Source organism: Mixophyes fleayi, chromosome 7 (assembly GCF_038048845.1).
Source record: "Mixophyes fleayi isolate aMixFle1 chromosome 7, aMixFle1.hap1, whole genome shotgun sequence".
Classification (NCBI taxonomy): Eukaryota; Metazoa; Chordata; class Amphibia; order Anura; family Limnodynastidae; genus Mixophyes; species Mixophyes fleayi.
This window is the reverse complement of record NC_134408.1, coordinates 124,726,103-124,749,120: the sequence shown is the minus strand read 5'-3', so window position 1 is coordinate 124,749,120 and position 23,018 is coordinate 124,726,103. Positions and strand designations below refer to the sequence as shown.

General features: G+C 40.6%; 1 protein-coding gene across 4 annotated transcripts in view; it reads right to left on the bottom strand.

Annotated features, from left to right (window-relative positions):
- Window positions 1-210: 210 nt before the first annotated feature.
- Window positions 211-23,018, bottom strand: part of LOC142098123 (neurabin-1-like) — a 68,331-nt gene continuing 45,523 nt past the window's right edge. For 2 of the 4 annotated variants that reach the window (XM_075180625.1, XM_075180626.1), the window contains exons 11-19: window positions 22,746-22,914; window positions 21,809-21,960; window positions 20,434-20,755; window positions 18,872-18,950; window positions 18,299-18,370; window positions 17,889-18,075; window positions 14,465-14,581; window positions 10,229-10,417; window positions 211-2,441 (exon numbers count right to left, since the gene is read on the bottom strand). In XM_075180625.1, the coding sequence (XP_075036726.1) occupies window positions 2,277-2,441; window positions 10,229-10,417; window positions 14,465-14,581; window positions 17,889-18,075; window positions 18,299-18,370; window positions 18,872-18,950; window positions 20,434-20,755; window positions 21,809-21,960; window positions 22,746-22,914 (1,452 nt within the window). In that variant the 3' untranslated portion in view covers window positions 211-2,276. The remainder of the gene's footprint in view (window positions 2,442-10,228; window positions 10,418-14,464; window positions 14,582-17,888; window positions 18,076-18,298; window positions 18,371-18,871; window positions 18,951-20,433; window positions 20,756-21,808; window positions 21,961-22,745; window positions 22,915-23,018) is intronic. The other 2 variants (XM_075180628.1, XM_075180627.1) reach the window with 2 other exon arrangements.

Below are 23,018 nucleotides of genomic sequence, written 5' to 3'. Positions count from 1 at the left end.
CGTCTACAGTGTAAGTGCTCACAGGCAGGGAGCACTCCTGTTTTCCGTACATAATGAGGTCATTGTGTTTTATTTCCACACATCATGAACCTCTGTGACTTGCTAGTATATGCGCTTCTTGTGGATGTAGATTTCTGGATGCTGTACACCAAATGATGAGGTCGTCTACCTCTGTCACATAAGTAATTTAGCAAAATGAGACACAGATACTCAGAAAAAGGGTCAGTTTTATTATATAAAACTTATTTTTTTTTTTACAAAATGTTCCTAAGTTTTCATGATTTTGTTTAAAGATCTACATTTAGTGGAAAAACAGAGCATGACTTGGTCCACAATTGACAAAGTACATAATTTTAAGAAGCACAGAAGTAATAGTACTGTAACATCCCAGTGAAGTATAAACAATTCATTTTGACTGTGTAAAAATAGAGTTCATTTTGTTTCTACAAAGAGATCCTACACTTAAAGGGACAGTATCACCCAAAATTCAGTGGTTGACACGCAAGAGGGAAAAATGGGTCAAATAATGGGAATGTTCGTTACTTACATATCCACTGCTGAAATATGTCTATGGAAAAATATTTGTAGGTGGCTTCTATAATAAAGTCATTTGCATTGAACCCTTTTATCTTTCTGATACTGTCCCTTTAAAACTTGAAATGAAGTATACCAAGCAGCATTTTACTGCCTTTCCCAAATTTATAATGTACTACTCTATTCCCAACCGGCAGTACAAAAATGTTATTTAAATATATATGTGTATATCAAGCTTTATATGCAATGACAAAATTGTTTGTTGCAGATGTATTAAGTGGTTACCACAGAGCCTGTTCAGTCTCTCACTTATGACATCATCATACTGCATCAGTGGTTGGCAAGCGTTGAATAGAGTAAGAGTGATGTCAGACAAGCGTTTAACGCTGCATACAGTAGTCAATGGGAGCCGTGGTTACCCTGTCTAATGAGAGCACCTAGGGGCATATTCAATTGTCGGCGGGATCGACGAAAATCCCGCCGCGGAAAAACTAATACAGTAATTTGTAGCTGAAATCCAGCGAGTAAATTACCGTATTACATGTTTTTCCGCGCACGATTACCGTAATATCGGTAATCGTCCGCAGACCACGGGATTTTCGGCAATCCCGCCGACAATTGAATACCCCCCTTAATCTTTCAAAATGTTGCGTATTGAAAAACAAAGTGTCTTTGTGACGTGAACCACAGCTGCATGTTTTCTGCATTGTCTATCAGCACCCTAAGGCAGTAGAATACAAAAACAACAAAATACAAAAGTTGTAAGACTTATTTCCACAGACTGCACATTTATACAAAGTACCACAGATGTGGATAGGTGCACACATTTTCCCCGCACTAGTACCATCATTGCACCAATCATTATACATAATGCAATTAATTATATTTTAGCATGGGAAAAGAAAAAAAAAAAGAAAAAAATAAGTTGCAGTCTGTTAACTGGATTGACATACGTCTCTTGAAATGGACATCTGTTGTATTCTTCAGAAGACAACATACAAGAAAATCCTCTACGTGATGAAGTGCATAGACATGAAGGTAATACTATACACGTAAGCTTAGTCCTGTCGCAATGTAAGAATAAAGGAAAGACACACTGAAAGTTTGTTACTGGTTGTCATAACGATTCGTTCCGATGTTCTTTCACAAACCACAAAGATGCACAATCCATTCAGAGTCCCCATGGGAACAGGTCGCTGTTCATTCATCTCGCAGTACAGTTCAGGTCACTGAATTACAGTTAGCAGCCACAGATTGTACTAAAGTAACCTGATAGTGGTATTGGGGGCGACAATCACGCATAACACTAACTACAGACATACTAGAAGGAAACCAGTGTTGTAAGAACAGAAGTGAAGACATGAGGACATCTTGCCCTGGAGAGCGTCCGGACGCCATTCTTTTTCTGGCTGTGTGTGAAAGGTACAATCGCGATCATGCTATATTAAGTGGTTGTTTAAGGAAGGTTTGGGGGGGCGCAGGAGTTTGTTTAAAATATGCACAACCTTAGAAACTTAAAAAGAAAAAAAAAAATTACACTTCCAAGAAATCAGTACAAATAGTAAATGGGTTTAATAAAAAATGCTAAATAAAAATGTATGCTCCTTCGGCAATGTTCGATTTAAGATGCTATTAGTAGTTAAGAAATGCTCTAAATATGTTAAAGATTTGTCACTGATATTTAATTGTACACCTATATACATATACAACACGTGGACTGATCAGGATTCTTGGGTGATATTTTAGCAGCTCGATTCCACAGTTGCAACCACTTTGCCACTTTTCTTCTGTACTTCCTTTTTTGAACATTTTTCCTTTTGTTTTTCCAGTTTCTCTTGAGCTTTTTTGATTTCTTTAATTTTCTTCTTGATTGTGGCTCTGTCTGTATGGCTTGAAACACCCAGTGCCTTTAAATAATAATAAAAAAATAAAATAAATTATAATATATCTTTGAATATATATATTTATGTAATAGTTGCCATACCTTGACTGAACAAAAGATATTTCACACTGTATTAAACATTTGTATTCTAAATTATCTGAGGAGGATTGCAGTGACCTTCAGTAGGATACTGCTGTGTATAGGAAAATATCTTCCTCCACTATAAACTTTATCTAAAATATTTTGGCCATTGGTGAGTAACTGAAACATTTACATATCTATGTGTGTGAATGTTATTGTTCTTTTATATACATCAACTTGGAATTCAGGTTTAGTGGTCCTATAAATAGATTACTTATCAAGTCAACAAAAATACAGGACAAAATCAAATGTGCAAACAGATTAATTACACTGCAATAACATGACCAACAGTAAGTGCAAACAAGTCTTGAGTTATATGAGAACAATCTGATGACTGGTTAAAAAATGAGAGGAGGGGGGGGGGGGTTAGTTTTGGGATGATGAAGGATGCGAGTAGGAAAGGTAAGAGGAATGGGTGGCGAAGGGATCCAAGTTGACATAGAAAGATTACTGGGAGCGACCTGCTTAGAAAATAAATCTACGGAGGCTAAGAGATCGTTAATGTGATCCACTCACAGCTCCCACATTTCACAGAATGCTGTAGTGGTGGATAATACGGATCATGACTTCCATTCAATACACATGCCAGATTCTACAGAGATTCTACAGAGATGTTACCATCTCTGTTTGGCTGCTGGATCTTCCGCACCCAATTGTCAGCATCCTCCTGGACCTCGTTGTGTCAGAGCGGCAGAAACAACCTCCTCCATTAACCCCAGTCAGGGGGTGGTAAAGTATCCTTCACCTCTTCCATTCCACCACACTATTTAGATCAACTGTTCACATCTCTCCATCATGGACCTACTCAATTTACAGTCTCTCCTATTTACTGTTATCATACTGCTCTCCAAACACCTCCTATTTTTCCATCATCCTATTCCTCCCACCCCAATTTATGATTTCCCCTTCACTACTTCCCTCCTCACTAGTCTGTACTAGCCGTTTTGTCTCTTGCACCCACCACACTCACCAGCCTACATAAACAGAAATAAAACACCCCCACAAATCCTCCTCACATTACCCTGCTCCTTCTCATGGCTGCTGGTGATATCTCGCCTAACCCTGGGCCCCGTACGATCCCCATTATCTGCTCACACTCCTCCCTAAACTTTGACATCCATTCCGTACTTCCAATCCCACCAATCTTATCCACATATCACCACCACTACCCTCTCTTCCCTTCTCCTGTGCTCTATGGAATGAATGCCATACCTGTTTGTAACAAACATACATACATAGATCCATAACCTATTAATTTCTAAATCCCTCAACCTCCTTTCCATTACAGAAACTTGGCTCACCATCTCCGACACTACATCCCCTGCAGCTCTCTCCTATAGGGGACTCTCCCTCAGCCACACTTCCAGACCCAGAACAGACAAGGTGGTGGAGTAGGCATTCTACTCTCGCCAAGCTGCACCTTCATACCCTCTGAACCCTCCCTCTTATTCTCTTCCTTTGAAGTCCACACTATCAGTCGATTTTATCCTCTAAACCTTCGTGTTGCTGTCATTTATCGCCCCCCAGGTACAGTGTCAAGGAATTGAGAAAACTTTGCTGCCTGGCTCACTTACTTCCTATCCTTGACCAGCCTACACTGATACTAGGCGATTTCAACATTCCCATTGATAATCCCACTGTCTCTTCTGCCACTAAACTTCTTTCACTTACTTCCTCCTTTGGAATGGACCTCATCTAACACCCACTGTTATGGGCACTCCCTTCACCTTGTCTTCTCCCTCTACTGCTCCATCTCTAGTTTCTCCAATGTAGCCTTCCCACTCTCCGACATCAACCTCCTTTCCTTCATCCTCACCTTTCCTCATGCACTTCCCCCTGACCCAAATACACAACGAAACTTATGTACGCTTAACCCAATCCCCTCATTTTCACTAAAACAACTATTTTATCCAATGACTGCATTGTTCTGTTCTAATAAGGCTGCCTCTTTCTAGAACAAAAAAAACCTTCCCTCAGCCCTAGACAATGCAGCTCCAGTTACTACATATAGTCTCGGACGATCCAAACCCCAACCATGGCATAACAAACAGACCCGCTACCTGCAAAAGTGCTCCCACACTGCAAAGTGCCACTGGAAGAAATCTCATTCCTATCCCAATTTCCTTCACTATAGATTCATCCTTTCTTCTTACAGTACTGCCTTTTCAATTGCCAAACGTACGTTCTTCAAATCTCTAATATCCACCCAGTCTTCTAACCCACGTCGCCTCTTTGCCACCTTCAACTCACTTCTCTGCCCACCTGCACCACCTCCTGCTCTATTCTCCCTCACTGCCCACGATTTTTCCACCTATTTCAAAGACAAAATTCACACCATTCGACAAGATATTTCCTCATGCCAAATTCCATTCACTCAACCCACTTTTATCTACACTCCCCAATCCACCCTTAATTCATTCTGTCCAGTAACTGAAGACAAAAGTCTCTGCACTCAATTTTTCATCTCACCCTACAACCTGTCCACTCGGCCCTATTCCCTCCCAACTTCTCCACTCCCTCTCCTTCCCTGCATGCCCACCTCTAACTCACCTCTTCAACCTGTCTCTCTCCACTGGCACATTTCCATCCTCCTTTAACATGCGCTCATCTCACCTATTCTAAAGAAACCATCTCTCGATTCAGCCTCTCTCTCTCCAACTACCGCCCTATTTCTCTCCTCCCCTTTGTACACTAATTGCTCAAGTAGTTTGGAGGCAAACGCCTGTCTCACTTTATCTCCTCTCACTCTATTCGCAACTCTCTGCAATCAGGCTTCTGCCTCCAACATTCCACTGAAACTGCTCTCACAAAAGTGACCAATGATTTACTTACTGCAAAATCTAAGGGTAATTTCTCCATACTCATTTTACTGGACCTCTTTGCTGCTTTTGATACTGTACTGTTGATCACCCTCTTCTCCTACATACCCTTCACTCTCTATTGGCCTTCGTGACACAGTTCTATCCTGGTTCACTTCCTACCTAGCGAACCGCTGCTTTAGTGTTTCTACCTCTGGCACATCCTCTCCTCCACTCCCACAAGGCTCTGTTCTTGGCACTTTACTTTTTTCATTGTACAACTCTTCTCTTGAGGCACTAATTTGCTCATTCGGCCTCCAATACCACCTCTACGCTGATGACACCCAAATCTAGATCTCTTTCCCTGACCTCTCTTCTTCTGTACTATCTTGTGTAACCAACTGTCTTTCTGCTATCTCCACATGGATGTCCCAATGCTACCTAAGGCTCAACATGTCGAAAACAGAGCTTAATATGTTCCCTCCTGCCAGAGTCACCACCTGCCCTTAAATCTCCCTCACGGTCAATAACACAATTTCCTCAGTCTCCCAATCCCGCTGCCTTGGTGTCACACCTGACTCTGCCCTCTGCTGTATTCCTCACATCCAGACTCTTTCCCAGTCCTGTCGACTCCACCTTAAAAACATTGCCAGAATACGCCCTTTTCTAACTCAACATGCTACCAAAACGCTTATCCATTCTCTCATCTCCCGTATTGACTTCTGCAACCTCCTGCTGTCTGGCATTCCCGACACCCATATATCCACTTCAATCCATCCTAAATACTGCTGCAAGACTGATCTTCCTCTCTCACCACTTCACATCTGCTGCTCCACTTTCCAAATTCCTACACTGGCTCCCTGTGTCCTCCAGAATCAAATTCAAATTATTTACCCTCACCTACAAAGCCCTCAACAACACCACCCCTGCATACATCTCACATCAAATATCAAAACACTTTCCCTTCTGCCCTCTTCTATCTACCTCTGACCTTCGCCTTGTCTCGTCTCTGGTAACCACCTCTCACACCTGCCTACAAGACTTCTCCTGTGCTGCCTCCCACTTATGGAATTCCTTACCACGCTCAATCAGGCTTTCCCACAGCCTTCATATCTTTAGATACTCTTTGAAAACCCATCTCTTTTTTTAATTTTTTTATAATAGAGGTGACCTTATCCTCGATGACACTATTCACACTAATACACCCTCACAACTGTCTAAAATCTCCACTCTGAGACACATTTGACCTGTTCCACTTAAAATGTAAGTTCTCTAATGAACAGGGTCCTTCATACCCTTTGTTTTCATGTCTGCATTTATTTTGTCTACCTTGTATGTTCCTGTTTTATGTATGTACTGTTTTCCCTACTGTACGGCGCTGTGGAGTACTGTTGCGCCTTACAAATCAATAATAATAATAAATAGTAGCAGTTGACTATATTGCTAAAAAAGTTATGTTATTAGAATGGAGAGTTAGCTATAAAAAAGCTGGAAATGGAGCCTCCCCAATATATAAATTGTGGGTTATAAAGTATTGGAGTTATAGGGGAGGGATGTGGAGACAATTTAAAGATTCCATTAGCGAGGTCCCAGATTGGCAGAAAGTCACCACTGGACGATCCGGCAGTTCTTTGGGTTGAGGAGGCCGCAATGGAAGGAGGAAAGGGATTCAACCCAAGAGGTTTAATTACCCTAAAAAAGGGTAAGTGGTCAGCTAAGGAACATTCTGCAGAATATTTTTACACAGAAATCTCGTGCAGGCAACTAAACAAAACCTGCATGTTCGTAAAAGTAGTGAGAAATGTGCTTAACCAACACCCTACCTTTTACAGCATTTACGAGCAACAGTTTCCTATGAAGGTAAATAGAATTATGATACTAAAGGGGTAGCAAAGTAAAAAGGAGCAGATATAGTTTACTTACATAGGGATCCTAATATAGATTGCGCTGCCTGTCACCAGTGATTATATGTTAGTGGTGAATCAGCTAGCCTTACAGTAAATAGAAGGACTAAGTGTGAGTTAAGTTATAGTGATGACATCTTGATTATTAGAGAGGAAGAGAGCATCAGAGAATAACTTGTAGCTGGAAGAAATGATCTTAAAAACAACCTAAACAGCCATTCAAGAAAGAAAGCAAAAACAAGAATGTGTTTGACAGACAGACAAGTACTTCTGAATCAATAGCAAAGGTGTTTGCTCCACTGCACAGGTTACTCTAAAGTCAGATTAACTCTTGAGATTCAGGAACATGAGGTGCAGACTAAAGCAACTCAGATGCTTTTAGAGGCCTTCAGCTGGGAGGAGTCTGACAGGGTGGTAAATACACAAATCTCTAGAGGAAGGACCAACTGCACAGAGAACAGTCACACAGCAGTAGATAGTGTACACTGGGCAGTTTATAGTGTGCTTTGTATTGGATGCGTCATGCCATGGAATTGAACTACTAAGGGCAAAGTCCGGGGGAATTCTATCTTGAGAAACGTGCAGCCAACTATAAGATTCTATTCCACAGAAAAGAGGTAAAAACATTCTCTAATCTGTACTATGGGATTTGCATCATCATAGAGCAGTGCAGCTTTTACTTCACCAGCAGATGGCACCAATTCACTTGTATTACAGAAAATACATATCAAGACAAACACTGGTCATGCAATTAATAATGTATTATAGCAGAAACATTTTACTCATTGCATTAAGTGAACCTTTTAAGAAACAAAAAAACAAATACAAAAAACAAAACAAAAAAAAAAAAGGTTTTTAAATAAGGCCTGTATAATTGCCACAAAATCATTTGGTCTGGCCCTGTGGAACACGGTAAACGGGGTAAGCAAGGGGCGGGGCGGTGCTAAGCGTGAGAGGCGCCTCCCCCACCTGCCATCCCCCTCTTCTCCGTTGGCACAAAAGAAATAGAAAAAAACAAAAACAAAGCAAAAACCTCTCTGACTGCCCAGCACACTCATCCCCTCTGTGCACTGAATGTCGGGCGTGACATCACGCCCAACAGTTGCATTGAGGAGCCGCGAACACCACAGAAGAGAAGAAGAGTACATGGAGAAAAGAAAACAGAACAGAATAAAGGCAACTGGAAAGGTAACTGTAGGGGAGAAAAAAACAGCATGATGGACGCAGCAAGAAAGAGGGGAGACAAAGGGGAGAAAAATCATCAATACCAGGTAACATCATATGCCTCAACAAAGAGAAGCAGTTCCAGCCATCACATTAGGGGTGAGTTAATTTGATGTTATAAATATCCAAATGGCCCTTGGTAGAAAAAAGGTTCCCCGCCCCTGTCCTAGCACACATTGTGACTGCCTTCAGTATGTGTGTTTTCATTCCCCAGATCATGTCTCTGCTCACCCCCATACTGTGTTTGAATATCAGTGTTAAAGTTGGTAATATATAGATTGTGTTATGAGTAGGTGGGGTATTAATGTTAGTGTAGGGCTTCCTATTGTTTACTTACACCCAACAGGGGCAAATGCAGGATTTGTAGAGGGGGGTTTCCACACCACGCCGCCAGTGGGTGTGACCAGCATGCATGGGGGAGTGGCTATAATTTTAGAAAGTGCTTGGCTGCTCTCCAACTCTTCCTATCCCCATAATATACATGGGCAATGCTGCGTACACTGCTGTTAGGTGCACGCAACTCTCCCTTTTCAAGCAGAGCTGTGTGAAGCGGGAGCAGGGTCCAGCCACCTTAATTATACAGTGCCCCAGGCTTAGAGGGGGGTTTCCAAGCACTAGGACCCCTCCCCCTCAGTTTGCCTATGCCCAAGGAGTAAGACTGTGTATTCTAGATCTGTAGAAACAATGCATCAATAATTATCAGGTACACCAGACTGTTGTTTAACGGAAGCTATCTTTGTTTACCTAAACCCCAGGAGATCTAGGTAGGGGTATCTCCCCCCCCCCCTCTGCTCCACATGCAGTGAATAGCCAACATTATATAAATGGTTACAGCATACTAGATACGGTTTAGGAGTGTATTCACAGGCCAGACAGGGTGACTATCTGTGTCTGATTTAATAACCTTAATAATCTTGTGTATTGTATTCCTATGCTTTAAAATCCTAAAACACAGAAGAAAGCCAAACACAATCCTAGAGCCTGAGGCTATTCTGTGGGTATAAGAAGGAGGAGTTTAGTGTTCAAAGGGATGTTCATTCTAAAGATTAATTCCTGGAAGGTGCAAGGTGGCTGGTGTTGAGTTTGCGTTGTCTACCAGTAGACTACATCTGCAGCTGAGAGCAATACATGGGTCTTGAATTCTTGAAGTCAGTACAGCCAGGTGACTAACTCCTTAAGCTAGTGGGGTATGGAACAGAATGTGGTAAACCTGCCTGACATTTATTTACTGTTTGTATATAATATTTTAATAATTGTTTTTGTTCTATTACAATAAACGTATTCTTGTACTTTCTAACTGCATTTGCCTGAGTGACTATGAGAACCCTAGAAGATATTGGGTAGACTTCCCTGGGTGGCCAGCCAGTGCAAAGTGTGTAGAATTGGGCCAGATAAACTCAGTATATTCTCAAGACTAAAATAAAATTTTGAATTCCAATAATTAATAATATATGATTCCCTTCCTTTCAAATTAAGGGGGTAACGTCGCCGTATCTAAATATATTTTGGGGTATAAAGGTAAAAAAGTTCCCTGACACCCCCACCCCCCCCCCCGGGTTAGTTGTTGTAGGTTATGAATGCAATGTAGCTAAAAAAAAAAGGCAATACAGAACATAGCAATGTTTTATATACTTTTTTTTATTTGTAATTGCAAAGCAAGCAGCAATTACAAGTTTATTAAGCCAAAGTGTCAGACTACTTTTCAGGGGACTATTATGCAAGAGAGAACATATGTTGAACTTTACCTTCAATCTATCACTGTCCAGAAGCATTAACTGTTGGCCATCAATGTTCTTGGCTGTGAAGTCAGTGATGTATTGCTCCATGTTCATCCCCATTAACCAGTGACACACTTGCTGAGCGGTCCAGTCAGACACAGGTCGGCTGTGCCATTGGTTCTGTTTCCCGGTTGGGGCGACATCATCGTCTAATGCCTGCAACAAGAGAAGTGCTTAGTGACTGTTACAGATCTCTGTTGCTGGCGGTCTGCTGGGTATAGCTACTTGGATGGGCTCCAGGGCACAAACTGGTGGAAGGAAAAACATGAAATTCCCAGAATTTGGCCAACAGAAGACTGATTTCTTTACGACCTAGTACATTCCTGGCCCGGATCCTAGTGTTCTATCTAGATGAGAGTATTTGGTCATTTTCCCTGTCTTCTAAGAGGATTTCAGATAAGACTGCAGAGTACGATAAAAGCAGAATATCCTTTTAGGACATAAAATATACAACCGCTGCGATTGATCAACCGTTCCCTTAATCCACGGCCAGCCAGAAGCCGTAGCTCTAGCTTTCTATGAATGTGTCTATCCAATGTATGGCATATTTGGCTGCTGCAAGTCAAATGCTAAATATCTATTTATCTAAAGGGGAAGTATCAGAGTGTATTGTGTGCAAAGCTGGTTAAACTTTACAATGTATGTCAGTAAAACAGATTTCATTATGATCATTGCTTGAATCAAGAAAGCCCAACATATTATTGTCACGGTCTTTGAAGATGTTAGTCACCACTTAAAAGCTTTATATTGGCTAGGCAAGCATATATAAATAGGTTATTTATACTGTCTCAAATGAGAATATTGTCAGTATTATCCAGATACTCAAATAGTATATGGATAATGGCAAACTTGTCTGAAGTTAAAGACTAAATCCAACAGAGGCAAGTGTAAAGTCACTCTAATCCTAAAGAATAAAACAGAGTAGTTCTAACAAAAACACTTATCCCTTATGTCAATTCATAACTAAAGTGAGAAAATATTAAAAAATGCTTAAATACATCTCACAGCTACCTATTTCTGGAGAATCTCCCCCTAAGGTCTAGACATTTTTATCAATTATTCCTCATATCTGTCCAGGCTACCAAGTTACCAGAATGTGAGTTAAATTCTGCCTGACGGAGGTGTAAGAATCCCCCTCTGATTACTTCACATACAGATTATACTCGGAGACTGAACAGTTACTTTGAGTTAAATTGTATTGGATGAAGCTTTCCTGGGCACGTGTAACAGGTCGCTAATAATGACATTTTCCCCATTTCAAACCTACAGCTGACTTGTCGCACACTATGATTATATACTTTTTAGCTGTACTACACAGTATCTAATACAGGAAGAAGACGGTAGGAGGAGAGCACTGCTAACCAGGGAAGAGCATTTTGTTTGGTATATTTTACTGCCTCCTGGGCACAACAGGAGAGAGCTGCTAGTTATAGTTATACAAAGTGAGGGTAAGCATAGGGTTCAAATGCTCTGCTAGAAGGGCCAGTTGGATGGCTGGCTGCCTCCATACCTAGGCCTCTGGTTTGTGGTCTGGGGTAACCTGCCAGAAAGAGAGCATAGTGCATAACAGCACTTTCAATAAAATGTTTTTCCTGGTGTGGCCAAGACATGTTATACAAACACATGGCCACAATAAGTCATACAACAGAGGCTGTGGAGGCTCTAAGAGATGAATGGTCTATGGGACTTTCCTGTCCTAGAGAGTTGACGGTTCTGTGTATGTAAAAACATTATGCAACGCTGCGATAAAGCTCTTCTACGATGTAATATTACATTTCCCTTGTATTAATGGGTAGAAACGCCTGTGGATTTCCTAGCAAGCACCCCGACTCAGGTATTATGTGAGATCAGTGCACAGCAGGATATAGCTTAGTCTTACGAGTGCTGGGCAGAATTCAATGGTCCTCTGGTACAAAGGATGTCTTTGAAGTCTGAGAACGCTATCGGATTAGAATCACAGAACAGTTACACTCCAGCCTCTACCAACAGAGACATTGGTGTGGTAATGTTACTACGAATTCATCTTTACAAGTTCCACACAATGATGAAGATTGCAAAACAAAACAAATTTACAATACAATATTAGTATTCGAACATGTATAAAAATACTATCTTCCACACTACAACTAAATTAAGGCCTCGGTAGCCTGAACTTCAAGAATTGCCTTTCCCCAGTGTAATTATAGAGAGAGTTATATACATTTCTACTTGTCATTTATAAAACTCTCCTCTGACTAATGCCCATCATTTACTAACAATTAAAGGTTTGGTTTTTTTTTGTTTTTAAACAGGACTTTTTAGCACAGCATATGTAAAAAGATTTACAATATCAGTAACGAAATGTCTATTACAAGCGTAGCAGTAAAAATAAATGGATAATTATAGCTGCAGTTAAAAACCTTTAAAAAATATGATTAAAAGAAAATGTCAGGTTTGTTGTAAAACCCCATAACAGGAAGGCATTAGGTATAAAGAGCCACCACATTATACAGAGCTGTATATAAAGAGGAAGACAGTAATAAGAGGGAGAACACAAAACACCACAATGTGTAGGAGCACTGCCCTGTTAGTGATCTGAAATCAGCGGTATATCTGGGAACCACGGTTTGAAGAGTGGTTTTGTCGGTCAGATCTATGGCTCTCACTACCTACAATGTGTCACAGTTACGCCAATGACAACGTCCAAAGAACTCCCTGACGGGACTGAGCTGTAACCATCAGAACAGACATGGCAGTCTCAAGGCCAGTATAGATATAATGGAGCTGAATAATATACATGAAATACCTGGAGTATGTATACTGGTTGTCATGTTAGAAAGGGGGGAGAGGATTCTTTACACAACAGACACAGACAGACTGACAGCCTGGTAGACAGACATGTACTGGGCAGGGCCAATGATGTCTCAACCAATAAAATGACTGCGTTCTCATCTTTCTGGCCTGCACCATATCAAGTCCCTAAAGATTAAGGGGGAGTAATTATACTTAATTCTCCTTATTAAATGTCCCATGTAACACAGACTTGGATCCTTAATGCTGATCTATATTACCATTGCATAATGTACAAAAAGGTGACTTCAGGTGAATAAAAAATTCAAAGTTTGAAATCACTGCAATTACAATAACTGATTAAATAAAAGACGGCCAATCTGTAACATAATAAGTACAATCTCTAAGGAAGAACCAATTTTGGGGGGATCAATTACCATCAAAATTAAGGTTCTGAGCCAATACCGGGACATTTCACTAACCACCCATACGAAGGACAGAGAAAGGGGGCACACATTGTACACCAAATGCAGCCCCATGCCTTGTGTATATTTATTAGACCAGGGGCTGCAAGTAATGATTTGCTAGCTCACCTACATTTTTATTTAGGAGATCAGTTTCTGCAACAAGTGGTCTAGCTGCAGGCAAGTAAGATACCCTGTCTACATGATACCTAGTACGCACTTGCTGGGTGTGTGAAGTCCTTGCTCCCTGCCATACCCAATCCATATCAATAACATGATAATGTGTATGGAGGACTGCCCACGTCTTCTGATTCTGATGGTTATAGCTCAGGAGTAGATCAGCAAGTAGCACTATAAGTTAGGGGGGTCACTACGTCCATGACTAGTTGAAGGGATGACATTTGTGTAATCCAACCAGTAAAATCAGGGCTTACCCTGAATCATCATCATCATCATCATCCACCACCAACAGAATAGCAATGTTAAAACTTATTGGGAGTCCAAATTACCTTAAACTCTAAGAGTATTGAGGTCATTTACGGTACTTATTTCAAAAGTTCCCAGGTATATATAATGGACATACACAGACTTTGTATACCAGAATTATGAATTCCAAGTATTCTTTTAGAAAACATTTTTTATACATGAAATTGATGTTTCATAGTTGCCTTTTGTTTATTATTTTGTAGTTCTGGTAAACTTATGAATGGTGAAATGAAAGAAAAGCTCAATGAACTTTTTCAGTGCCTGCTCGACAATTTGTTTCTATAAGTTCAAAGTGAATATTTCACCTGACCTACCTAAATATGACCATATTGGGCACTGAAAAAGTTATAGTGGCACATCCTGGCTTGTTCATGCTGGCCATAAGGTGCAAGCATTTTCTTCCATTTAACTAGATGAAGACTGCACAAGGCATGCGGTTACACGAAACACTAACACCACACCACATACACACTACGCCACTCACCTCGTTAGAAGAGAAGGTGAAAGTGTGTGAGCGCCCCGTTAGGGAAGGCTCTGCCACTAACCCTGACAGATCAGAGTAGAGGCTGTAACTGTGTGACTCATCTATGACAATTCTACTCTGAAAACAAGTAGAAATAAGAATGTATTATCCATGCCCCTCACAAGGTTTATCACAAGGAACATCCACAACATTTGTGCACTTCTACCATCCATATGCACATGACCAGGAAGACGTGAGGGTCACATGGGTATTATTGCCTCATTACATGTAGGATTCAGCTCAAAGGTTAATATTCAGTAGAGAGCACAAAAGCACTAGAGACATAGACTGTAGCTACCTTTCTAGGGGGTAAACCTGAGTCCTATCAAGCTGTGGATTTGAAAAACTAGAAATGTTCTTTATAGCAACCAGATTCTAGCTGTCATTTTGTAGAATGTACTAAACAAAAATCTCCACCTTTTCAAACCCGCAGCTTGATAAATTTACCCCCAATGAAATCTTAATTCAACTAAAGCACTTGCCTGGAAGTCTGCTTGTAACCCATTCTCAAGTTACAAGGAGGACATGTTTATGTGGCCAACAATTAGCGGTCTATGACAGACATCTTTCCAACATAACTGTGCCAAGTCCTTTTTAAACTTGTTTAAGATGTGATCTGCAATCAAAATTCAAATTGATAGACACCCCCCTCTTCCCACCAGCAGGATAAGTGGAGTCCAATGCCCACAACCACCAGTTTGAGAGATCCCACCCCCCCCTCTGATGTATTTCCAGGCTTTATTCTGAACCTGGGTGGTATGCGGTCAGGGTTATCCATTAAGCTGTTTGGAAAGGACACACTAGCCGTGAAATCAGCCTGGGTCTCTCGCTGGTATGAGATTCCCCATTTCTATTAGTTGGGACTGAATAGAACTTGCCTTAAGCCCAACCTGGTCAAAATACACAATTAGGCATCATTTATATTGGGGTGAATGGATGTACACCTTCCCCCTGGCTGCTTAAAAGTTCCTGTGGGCTCCTAGATTTGACTGACTGGCTCCTAAATTCTGCACGGAGGATCCCAAATACTATACGAGGCAACAAAAAGGAAATGTGCACAACTTCAAAACAGGAGCAAGTTGTAGTTTAATGAGTTTCAAATTCTGTCCTCGGCACAAGTACTTGCTTGGCATATGATTATTACATTTCCAGTACAACATTAAACCAAGCTTTATTTACACACTGAGAGAACGGTTAAATGCGACTGGTAATTTGCAGACGTGGAATGTGTGCTTTAGTATATGGTGATCCCTGTACATTTCAGCGAGACACATTAAATACAGGCTGGTTTTAAGCTTGCTCTCATTCTAAACCTGGCGCTAGGAATGATGGACTTCAATTATCCACTAAGATAATAAATATGTAAGTCACAGTCAGAAGAAAATTGGCTGCTTAGCATGATTCCACAATTATTGTTTTTCAACAAATTACTCAGTTTCAGATTATAAATATACTCGGAGATAATTAACACACATAGGCAAACAAACAGTGAGAAGGTAGAATTAAATGCTAGTCTGTTACTTTGAAGTCAGAAATTATACCAGTAAGCTGAAAGTGTACACTTTACTCTGATAATTATTCATTGGCGGATTCAAACCCTTCAACGCTCTACAAAATGGGACATTTAGATTTAAAGTGTACCTATCACCTACTTACAAAAGGGGATAGCTCCTTTGTGAGCTGAACCAATAGATACAAGAATGTGGCTCATCAATTACAGTGTTCCCCCAGCACCTATTTCCTGGGTGCTCCACCCGGCTGTTTTTACTTGCCACTCGGCTCTTGGAGCCCAACAGAGTAATATTATAATAGAATAAACCATTGTTTCTCCTATTAGAACAGGCACTATAGCCAGCAGTGTGTGTTAGACCACTGACCACCAGTCCTGGCAGGTGTGGGCAATAACCTCCAACATTTTTTAATATTATTGCAAAGTATTACAACTGCTCCCACCAGACTACGTCTTAAAGCCACCCGGGGCTTGCAAAAAATTTTGGGGAGAACACTGAATTCCCTAGGAACTAGTGACATCACCTAGGTGACTGCGTGAGGTCACCAGCTACTAATGAATTAAGAGGCCAAATAATGGTTCTGCTCACAAAAATGGCCTCCTCCACGGTGTACTGAGAGGGGTAAACTTTAAAGTGATTGCTTGTGTTGCATTTACTCATTTGTTTATGATTTATGAGATAAATACATTGGTGTCAGTGTTCATTCATGATTTATAGCAAAGACAAACTTTCATGAGAGTTAGAAACTCAACTATCTTGCATGGAAGAGTTAATAGAGCAGCAGATCAAGAACGAGGAGATCAACTGATGTTTGGTATTACTGCCTGAGGCCCAGAGCTGCCCCATCTCTACTCTCTGGAACATTACTTCTAACGCATCATCTGGTGATAAGAAATCTGCTACATTCAGCAGCCCGGATTCAATACAAACAGGCTGATGAATGTCAAAGGTCGCCATCTTAAAGTGATTAGCTGAAGCACTCTATTCCATCGATTAAATAGTACATGAATTTATACAGCGTAGCATTATCACAAGAGGACACATGTGGTAAAGGGCTGGGTAGGTTAATGTAAAGGACTACCCGTGGATGGCCAATACTCTGCATATGTATCAGAGAAATGTGGGCACTGAATCATACCCTCATAAGAGTCCATCACTTTAAAGTGCTGATGTAGCAACAGCTGGAAATCAAATAAACAAAATTCCCAACATATTACAGATAACTAGATAATGAGTTTATGCATTAAGTGTGGGTAGTGACCAATTAAAATCATCACTATCAAATAAGTAGAGATTCTTACGATCGAGAGGTATATAGTGTTCTTTAAAGGTACAGTAACACTATTATTTGTTTTCTATTTGTCTAAAATAAATATTAGAGGATTAATCCATATGTACAGGGATTTTCCTAGCTTTGATTGCTAAGAGCCAGTGTGTTTCCCATGATTCCATTATCGCCTAACACCCACCTGTTTTACTCAAGTATGATAATCCATAAAAGATAAAGAAAAAAAAAAAAGGCTAAAGTGTTACATAGTAACAGTAGGTGGAGAGTGGTACTGGGGGCAGGACCAGGTACATATTAACATGTCTGAAAATGACTGTGCAGGAATCTCAGCATAAAGCTATGAGGTTTAGTTACTAACACGGTATCAATGATATACTGTAACCATAACAACTAAACATATCCTCTGTTGGCAGCCTAGTGTAGTAACACAAAGTGAGGATATCATCAGACTGACTGCTATGGGTGTTCTATATGCAAAGTGCTACAGAATAACCCCTTATTATTTAACATCTGTATTCCCTGCACAATAAGCAAAGATCATTTTGAGGTTAGAGTGAGTTTAGCAGCGAGTCTCATCAGTGTTTACCTTGTTCCTGCTCCTCTCCTGCTCCCCAGCAAGGTCAGGGCCAGCGGGTGGGAAGGTCAGGCTGCCGCTGGAAGGAGATTCTTTGTGGCTCTCACCAAACCAAGAGAAAGGCATGCAGGTGGGTACCGGGGAGTCCGAGTCCGACAAGGACTGATTGCCGGCCTCATCTAGCAGGTCTCTGGAACCTCTGGTAACATGGACACAGGACACAATGGGGAAAAGTCACCACTGTCTTGATAAACGGCATACATGTTCATAATAAAAACACCCTTATCCTTTTTTATTTATTCAGTTTTTTGTGTGTGTAGCGTATACAGAATGTTTTTAGAGCTCTATTACATGCAATCCACAGCAAACCCTTTTTTCATTTTTTCAGAGGCAAGAACAAGACAACTTTATAAGTTATTTACCGACTGTCTAAGGATCCTCTTTGGTTCTCCCGCTCCTGTTTTTTGCCTTTCCCTCCAGATTTTCTCAGTCCCCTAAAAAAAAATAAATCCAAGTTTAGAAGACTGGTTTAGAATGTAGGCTCACTGGACAATATTTAGTAGATCTGTATTTTAACAGATCTGCCTCTTAAAAAGTAACCATGACATTTAGCACAGAGCAAGCAATTTGCATGGGAGAATTTAGAATTGTAGATCATGAGCGGTGTGTAGCAGCGGACGGATAACAGACATAGCTGGATTTCTGCTGCCTGGCTAAAGACCATTGTTTCCCATTGGTAAGATGCCGGCGGTTACACGATGCAGAGTTAATACCTGGCAAACTGTGGTAGGGACAGTGCTGCTTTAAACAGAAACGTAAAGCCCCATTGGAGCCTTGCGTGATGTGAGTCTGCGCACAATTCCGAGTATTGCCCTAACATCCCGCAGTCTCATCACAAGGTTATGGAGTTAATGTGGGAATATGCTTAAAAAAACACTAAATGATAAATAAAACTGAACTGTACTATACCAACAGCTAGTGACGTGTGGTCTTACCCAAAGTCAGGGAATCTTCTCTTGTGCTTTCCTGTGTTTTCATTTGATTCAACAGCTTTGTCGTCATTTCTCTTCTCATCTATAGAAGCAAATATAAGGTACATTGACACCGCTACGAGAAAGGAACAATTTGAGACTGTTTTAAGCACTTTGATGTGTCTGAAGTGCAAGACTTTGAGTACAGGAGCTCTAATCCAAACTGCCCATGTGGAACTCTCCTTTTATCTTGCAAATAGGTCATGAAACCAGACACATCGAGCAAGGATATGATCAGTGAAAAACATGAATAAACACCAACTAAAGAGGCATTTTCCAGAAGAGAAAAGTAATTATTTCTCAATGTTGGGAGAGCTGCAGATGCAGCTTCAATAAGAATTTATTAGCAGATACTTAGCTGGATTTTGCTGGGTTCACATTCAAAGCGAGCACAGTTGTGACAAACCTTCAGTATCCTGCTCCAAACGTACAGGGGTTACAAGATATAAGCTGGGTGGTGCTGGGGGCTTATTAAGCCTAAAAGGCCTAAGACATGTGTACCCATCAGCTACGTGCAATGCAGGCAGCTAGTTTGTCAGCAGAAACAATAGTCAGGAAACGCAGTGTATGAAATCACTAGAACCAGAGACCACAGTGAGGTATGAAGAACGTTGTGAGGTCACTGGTTCCTAGTAAACTCAACAGGCTGCATTGCATTAGTTCAGCCAATAAAATGTCTCCCTCCGCTGTGTATAATTAATGTAAAACCAAGCACTTATGTCAAATTCATAATGCATGGGGTAACGATTCCATGAAAATAACCTCCTAACGCTCATTATGAACAACAACTTCTTGTTTCTTTTCTCTTCTAGAGGTCAGAACCATCTTGACACATGTGCTATTCGGGGTTAATGATCATGGTATACACGTACAAATTAGTAAGGGAGTGAAAGTTATTGCAGATCTGTTAGCAGAGGAGTTGATACATATCTGGCGTCAGTGAGTGATGTTTATGACGTGCATTATTTGAATACACAATCAGCTTCATGAAGCCAGCTGCATTTATATACACAAATATAAAAGAAGTATTTTGGAAAGAAAAACGGTACCATTTTCATAACCTACTTATCCATTCAAATTTAAATACTTTAATGCAAGGACTTGTCCTAACATGCATGTATAGTGGTACATGTTGCATTCACAAGGCCATATGCAAAGCAGTGCACTACACAACTTTACAGCTTCACCCTGTCCTCACAGGAGTCACACGACAGGATATTTAACACAGCACGTTCTGTTTTCCCGGTGTGCTGTTCCCAGTGTAAATAAATACAGCTCTATAAATCCAGCACTGCCTGTGAACACACCACAACTCTGCCGAGTACAAAGTCTGCATATTGCTACAAGTCAGAGTCTAATATCATTCCAGGAGCCTCTCTGTAACCTCACGTCAATCACATGATTGTTATTCACACAAAGATGTTAAGAATAAAGCAATTGAGATTAACGCTCAATGCTTAGATCGTATAATTACCATCAGAACTTACTATGCCTCAACACACAGTTTATCTAATGCCTAAGCTTACCTTTAACGACTTTGCCTTTGCCTTTAGAGTCTCTCAGCCTGGTATTCCTAATGTATCCTCCTGAGGAACTCTGAGCTAGCCCTTCCCCAGTGGGAGACTGACTGGAGGTTAGAATGGTTTCAGTGTTAGTCCTGTGGGCTGGGGAGGAGGAAGTGGAAATGGAGGGGTTTGACTCCAGGAGACTACCTAAACTTTCTGCCGGTCGAGACTTTCCAATCCTTTGATCGCTGTCTAGGCCACCAAGCTGTTCCTCCCAGTCTTCAGGTCTTTTTTCACAAGGGCTTACAGTTTCCGCTTGCAGAGCTTCTTCTACCTCATCCTCCTGTGTATTGAATTTAATAGAATTTGTCATGTTAACTATACCGTGTTCATATATTAATTCTAAAAATAAAAAGTAAATATTTTAAAACATTATGGGGGGTATTCAATTGTCGGCGGGAACGCCGAAAATCCTGCGGTCTGCGCACTATTACCGTTATTACGGTAATAGTGTGCGGTGAAAAACTGTTACTATGGTAATTTTCTTGCTGGATTTCAGCTCGCAGCTCCCTGAAATCCAGCTAACTATTACCGTAATAACGGTAGTAGTTTTTACTCGGCGGGGAAACCGCACATTTGAATATGCCCCGAATGCTTAAAGAGACATCTGCACCTTTAATAAAGCTTGCAGACAGTAAATGAACAACGCCGCTGTTTGGTTTGGATGTGTGTGGGAGGGAAGGGGCAGTTTTAAACTTTTTTCTAACTGTTTCGTGCTGGCAACAGTTCCATTGTCGGAAATGTGTGGCAGCACCCTGATAGAACAAGGAGTTATAGAATTAATATATATATATATATATATATATATATATATATACTTTTAGCTGGCAATACCAAAAGGAGCCTGTATTGTGATATTTAACAAGTTACTGTGCAGTGTCAGATGCATTCTCCAGTTACATAACCTCTAACAGAAACCTTATGTGGAAGCTCTAGATCATCCTTTCAATCCTCATTATCTATGGGATCTACGCCCCATTTCCAACTGGTTCTGGTTGTGAGCCCCCATTCTCTGCACAAGCTGAGATAAAGGCTAAGTATAAGACCAAGAGAGTGGACATCCTTAATGAGATAGTAAAGGAAACTCTGTAATGTCATGGTAATTAGAACATGTCAAAACTGGAAGTATCTGCACATGTAGAATGAGATATAGGGAACGCCTTCTGCAGCTGTGCTCGTTACCTAAAAAGATCCTCTTTATGCACCTGACTCAGAGACCACACCACACCTTTCAAACACGCATTTACCTTTGCTTACCCTGACAAGAGCTCAGCAAAACAATATGTCATTTTTAAGATAAGTAATGTTTCAGTAAAACGCTCAAAATCTCATTCACCTCTGCGCACAATTTTGGTCCCCCGCCGTTGAAAGGCTCCTTTAATTTGTTCCGTGATGGTCGTTGACGCTTCACTTTAAGCGCAAGCTGAGCTTTGGCTCTGTGCGCACTGGTGTCCAAACGTTGGATCTCTCCCACATACGCATCAAAATCTGTAGTATAAATATGTTTATAATGTGAGCAAAATCTGAATTATGTTTTCTCAGTCATGCGGATCACAACCTCACGATAATTTCTAGGAATGTACCATCTTTATTGATGCCTTATATGCTCTCCATTCATTAATCGGTAGTTCAAGAAAAAACCCAAAAAACTTCCACTCTTCTGTATAGCATTTGCATCAGTGCACAATCCCTGGTAAGATCAGCAACATTTTATAGGATAAGTCAATAACACAAAACTAATTGTCGTACATGCAGATCACTCTCTACACTTCTATGTTGTGGGAAATATAAATTGGTTTGCTGAAAGTAATCTCAAGTTTGGTTATAAAAGTACTGTCATTTTTTAACAATATTTGATCTTTTTAAATGCATCATACATACACAACAGTATAAATATTTTGTTTTAAAGCATGCAGGTAAAACACATATAATAAGCAGCTGATTAGGTATTAGCCATCATTAGTCTGGTCACATTAAACAGTTAAAAGAAGATATTTGATTGGTTGCTATGGGTCAGAGCACATAACTATTATACGCAACATGTTAATAAATAAGCCCATGGGGTATATTTACTAAACTGCGGGTTTGAAAAAGTGGAGATGTTGCCTACAGCAACCAATCAGATTCTAGCTATCATTTATTTTGTACATTCCTTCAAAATAATAGCAACAATCTGATTGGTTGCTATAGGCAACATCTCCACTTTTTCAAACCCGCAGTTTAGTAAATATACCCCCAAGTCCTTAATAAATAATGCAGCTTTTTTGTTTTACCTGACAGGGAACATTCTAGAAGTGCAGAATCTTCTGTTTCCAGCTCTTCCGGCGTTCTCACTGTAGTTGGCTGTTCAATGCAGTCCTCATTGACATCCTCGTGTTTATTGTTGGGGACCACTTGGATCGTCTCCTCATAGGCACTAAGTTTGTTTTCAAGAGCTAAAATCTGTAAATGGAAGGGGGCAGTCAGGTTATCTGTAACACACAGACATCTCATGTGCTGTTACATGGACATCAATAGAGCGGAATGAAGTATTCTCATTAGAACTC